Here is a 4,812-nt window from a genome sequence, read left to right as displayed (position 1 = left end):
CACAACACTAATCAACTATACTGCTAGACTTGCATGTGTCACATGATAACAAACTGTACTATAAGATGGATAGAAAACAATTCTCAGAACATACTTATGCCAGTTGTGTAGTACCTGCCACCTGGCTTCCATAGTGTTGAGGTTGTTTTCGAATGAGCCGGTGAGGACCCGAATCTGGGACAGATTGAACTCGTTGAAGAAAATTGCACCGGCCACATATTTAGGCCCGCCTTCGCGCCGTAGAATTAGCCGCCGGTCATCCATCGACAGTGACAGTGGCAGAAAATCAAGTTAGCTATGGACCAGATGGCAAGGACACAAAATCTAAAGCCTAAACATTTATACAATATTGGACCACTATGGATAGGAGAATGTATCTATAACTTTGTCAACAAATTGAAGATAATGCTCAGTTTTTTAAGGAAAGGTCCAACCAACAGTGTTCCTCACCCGCAAGGAACATACCAGACTTACCCAGACAACAACGCTATAAACTTTGTGTTGACGATATGTTGTCTGGGTAAGTCTGGTATAATCCTTTTGTCAACAAATTGAAGATATGGCAAGGTAGACAGAGGAATAAAGCATTCCATGTGTTGATGAAAGGAACATACCAGACTTACCCAGACAACAGTATAAACTTTGTGGTTGCAAATTAGAGTCCATGCCCCTGTAACTTCAAACATCAAGGCTGCTGCATCTACTCGGTGCATTCCCCACAACCGTACAGGACATATGTCATGGTACATATCAAGACTCCATCACATAAATCTGCAGAAATACAAAACCAACGTAAGGAGTAAAAAAAGAGTTTGTTCAAAGAATTGGCACACAACAATTATTATCTACCCCCTTAGAACTAAAAATACATGGCTCATCTTAGTTCTTCCTATTTAATTAGTACAGAACGTGATGAAAAATTCAGATTTCGTATACTACAAACTCATGCTAAAACCAGTTTAATCACTTGTGATATATATAGATCAATGACCTAAGCCGGCGTCGAGGACGAGGGGACGCTAGTGATGTAGTCAGAACCCCATGATTATTAACAAGTAAGCACTACAGCTTGCAGAGCTATGGCGATGGGTTATATTACTCACATATTCAATAAGAGAACCACCAAATAGCAGGTTGTCACCCATTGAGCGAGCAACTGAAGGAAAAAAAACAGTGGTCAGTTTAGGCAGTGTGGAATCAGTAAGACTTGGATTCAAAAGATGTAACAATATATAGCATAGCGTGTAAAATGATTGCTCTAAAAAACAACATCAGGAGTGTCAAGAACAGGAACCTTCTAATAAGTACTAGTCCTTTGCTCGCCGACTCACAGTATGGTGAACTAATCTGTGAGTGTAATTCGTGTATCAGGCCACCTTACCTTGATGAGATTGGTGTAGGAATCAAACCCCTTGTCGTCGTCCTGGACGATCTCAGCCAGCACCCAGGTTGTGCCCGTGGTAGTGGAAGAATAGGGGATGAAGACTTGCCGGGCGAGGGCTGAAGAGCATGGACGCTTTCTACGGCGGCGCCACCAGTCGATTTCGCGGCCATCCAGCACCAGCCGCCACAGCTCCACTGGTGCCGCAGCCGCTCTTTGCCGTGTGCGCGCTAGCTTGGCCCACATCGCCGAGGCTGTGGCTGGTGGCGTGTGGGGGAGAGAGGTGGAGAGGAAGACTTGTGCGTGCGACCCAATGCGGAGCTGCCTTTGCTGGGAAGAAAACAATCCAATCGCTGCTACTCGTGTTTGTTTCCTTCTATACAGTAAAATCGGCACAGTAAAAGCCTACGAGGCATAGCCCAATGCGGTTCGCAAATGGAGAGTGTAATAATTGTTGCAAGCGAGCTTCACTCACTGCCATTCCTATGGCACACTGCCCGCCGCCCTCCTCGTGATGCCTGCGCAGCTGGCTCGTATTCCAGTTTCAGATCTAAGCATACAAAGAAAAAATAATGGCTCAACACTCCAGGCACAGCTGAACAAGAATCTTTTGTGGTACTTATGGTTAGTACATTGCTTTGTTACTGTTGCAGCTGTCACCCGCGTCCATCGAGGTCAGATCGAGCCGACATGGCCGGCAATGCAGCTACCTCTCATCCTCGATAAAATTGAGCAACCGTTTTAATTAGGCTTCACCTGCAAGTTAAATTAAATTATGCCTGGTGGAGGATCAAACTCGCCATCTTGTCTTATTACGAAGCTCACCACCCCCACCGTCCATCACATGAGCTTAATTTCTGAGTCGATTAGCTCCACAACACCTGTATCATGCCGCATTGCCTAAAAAAACATGTGTCATGCCGCAGCAATGTTATACTGTGCAGCCTCCTTAATCACTTTCCTAGCGACGTACGTACTCACCCATGCCCAGATCAGTGTAATACCAGAATTACAATTTTAAAGGTGTCTGAGGGACGAGTTACTTATGATTTTGATGTCTTATATATGTTTCTGTAAAATTTGTTCATCTACTTCTCCATTTACCAGGCCATCTTGGACTAGCACCCCTTGCACCTTTAATTACCGTTGGAGTGATACATGGTTTGTAGTATTTGTCGGCGAGTGGTTACATGCTTTTTTGTTACATTACAGGTAGGGTAATTTAGCAAGAGCGATCTCCCAAGTAGGCACGTGAGGAAGCAAAGCAAATGAAGTATATGCTTGATACAGCACTGGGTTAGTTAGGCAAAACTATCTGATAGAAATCCCGATCTTGTAAAGATACCTTGCATCAATTGAATAGATGCTCCGCGTAGATCGAAGCAAAATTATCTAGCTTATGCACGTCTCTAGGTAGCTTAATTACATATGGAATCAAACACATGACTCATAGTGGGCAGGTCCAACAAAGTTGTTGGAGCTCCCGATTTCGTGACTAGGCCTTGCACAGAATGGAGATGCTTCACATATGTCAATGCCGCACACATCTCTATGCTATAATTTAAATATTTCCAGTTGTTTAGCTACGTAGGCACAGCTTGTCAACGTCCAAGTAGCTGAGGGATGCCCGGTGTCATTCTGCAAACGCAAGTAGAAAATATTAAGGGTTTAGCTAGGACTCAGTCGACTGAGACTTCGCGAAGTCTCAGTCGACTGACGTCAGCATTGTACGTATAGGCTTGTCCCCGGTCGATTGATTTTCCAGCTTCGTGCATGTGGGCTGTGTGTACAACTCTTTTCTTAAGTGGGCTGCTTTTCTTTTGTTTTGTCCTCCCAAAAGTTTGCCTCGTGCTGGGCTGTCTTCTTTTCCGGTGCCTATTTTTCTAAAGTGTGCTGGGCTGTCTAGTCTCCTACTTGATTGCTTACTTTTTTTTTGTATTTGGCCTGACAAATATATCAGTGTCTGTGTCAACGCTGCCAGGCGTGGAGTGTCTCCATGAAACATAACATAATGCATAAAAAAAATAGTGTGTTTGTATTACTTGAGCACATAATTTTGACAGAAATAGAAAAACAAATTAGAGAACATCTTTTTTTAGGATCATTAGAGAACATCTTTAGTTGAACTAAAAATGAGCTCCCTGGTGCATGTCGTAAAAACTGCTAAAAAGGGGGAAGCGGATAGTAGAAAACTAAAGGTCACTCTCTGATCAACAAAAATGTAATTTGAAACAAGGCAAATGTTGCATATGCCTAGTCTGGGACCATCTACTTCTTTCTTAGTGTATATCACTAGTTTTTAGGTGATCTGTGGGAAAATAAAATATATTTTAAATAAAATAATAAGTTACACACTGATGACGGACATGCAATTGCGTGTGATCAACGTGTGAGCGATCAGGTGACAATATTTTGAGAAAAAGGGTTGCATAGAAATGACGAGCATGCAATTGCGCGTGGACGATTGACATGCGGGTGACACGTGCATAACTAGTGGCACTATCTTATAAAAATAAAAATATATTAAGTTGTACATGGATTGGTAAGGCCAGAGTACAGGTGACTGTTCGGCCCATGGGTGTGCAAGGCGAGTGGCGTTATTTAAAATAAAAATCCTAGACATCACTAATAAGAAAAGGAAAAAACACAAAATCCAAAACACAAAAACACACAAAAAAGTAGAAAACGAAAAAGTTAAAAATAAACCCATCATACCGGTCTGCCCAAGCAACCAACCGCCCGCCCCGTACACACCCTAGTTTTGCTCGGGTGGTGTCACTCGCAATTGCATGCAGACTAGAACATATGTGGTTGCGCATGGGAGTACGTGCAACTAGTGTCAGACATGCAACTCGCCCGCCCCTCTCCCGCCGCCCCCTCCGGCAAACCAAAGGTCCAGTTGCAACTATGTTGGGGGACATGCAGTTGCGGCCAGGTGCGGCCCTTGCAATTGCATGCCTAGTGTCGGACATACAACTGGCCCGCCCCCTCTCCCGCCACCCCCTCCGACAAAACAAAGGTCCAGTTGCAACCACGTTGGGGGACATGCAGTTGTGGTTAGGTGCGGCGCTTGCAGTTGCGGGGCTGTTGTCGTGCTTGCAGCTGGCCCGCCCCCACTAGCGGCGCCCCTCCGACAGAACAAAAAAGTCTAATTGCAGTCGGGTTACAAGACATGCAGTTGCGGTCGGGTGCGACACTTGCAGTTGCATTCCTAGTGTTGGACATGCAACTAGCCCGCCCCCTCTCCCGCCTCCCCCACCGACAAAACAAAGGTCTAGCTGCGACCATGTTGGGGGACATGCAAATTTGGTCGGGTGCAGAGCTTGCAGTTGCAAGGGATGTTGTCGGGCTTGCAACTGGTTCGCCCCTTCTACCGGTGCCCCCTCCGACAGAACAAAAAAGTGTAGTTGCGGTCGGGATAGAAGACATGC

The 4,812-nt window shown here is 45.1% G+C and overlaps 1 protein-coding gene across 2 annotated transcripts; it reads right to left on the bottom strand.

Annotated features, from left to right (window-relative positions):
- Positions 1 to 45: 45 nt before the first annotated feature.
- Positions 46 to 1,636, bottom strand: LOC123172822 (uncharacterized). Of its 2 annotated transcripts, none has more exons than XM_044589727.1 (4): positions 1,382 to 1,636; positions 1,104 to 1,156; positions 624 to 771; positions 46 to 230 (listed from the first exon to the last, which is right to left on the bottom strand). In XM_044589727.1, the coding sequence occupies exons 1-3, from the start codon at positions 1,625 to 1,627 to the stop codon at positions 762 to 764; spliced, it is 309 nt and encodes a 102-aa protein (XP_044445662.1). In that variant the 5' UTR covers positions 1,628 to 1,636; the 3' UTR covers positions 46 to 230; positions 624 to 761. The 2 variants fall into 2 exon arrangements, with proteins under 2 accessions (XP_044445662.1, XP_044445661.1); XM_044589726.1 differs by having other exon boundaries at positions 99 to 230; positions 615 to 771.
- Positions 1,637 to 4,812: the final 3,176 nt, after the last annotated feature.

Source organism: Triticum aestivum, unplaced genomic scaffold, assembly GCF_018294505.1.
Source record: "Triticum aestivum cultivar Chinese Spring unplaced genomic scaffold, IWGSC CS RefSeq v2.1 scaffold9671, whole genome shotgun sequence".
Classification (NCBI taxonomy): Eukaryota; Viridiplantae; Streptophyta; class Magnoliopsida; order Poales; family Poaceae; genus Triticum; species Triticum aestivum.
The sequence above is the reverse complement of the archived record's forward strand: the minus strand, read 5'-3'. Positions and strand labels throughout refer to the sequence as shown.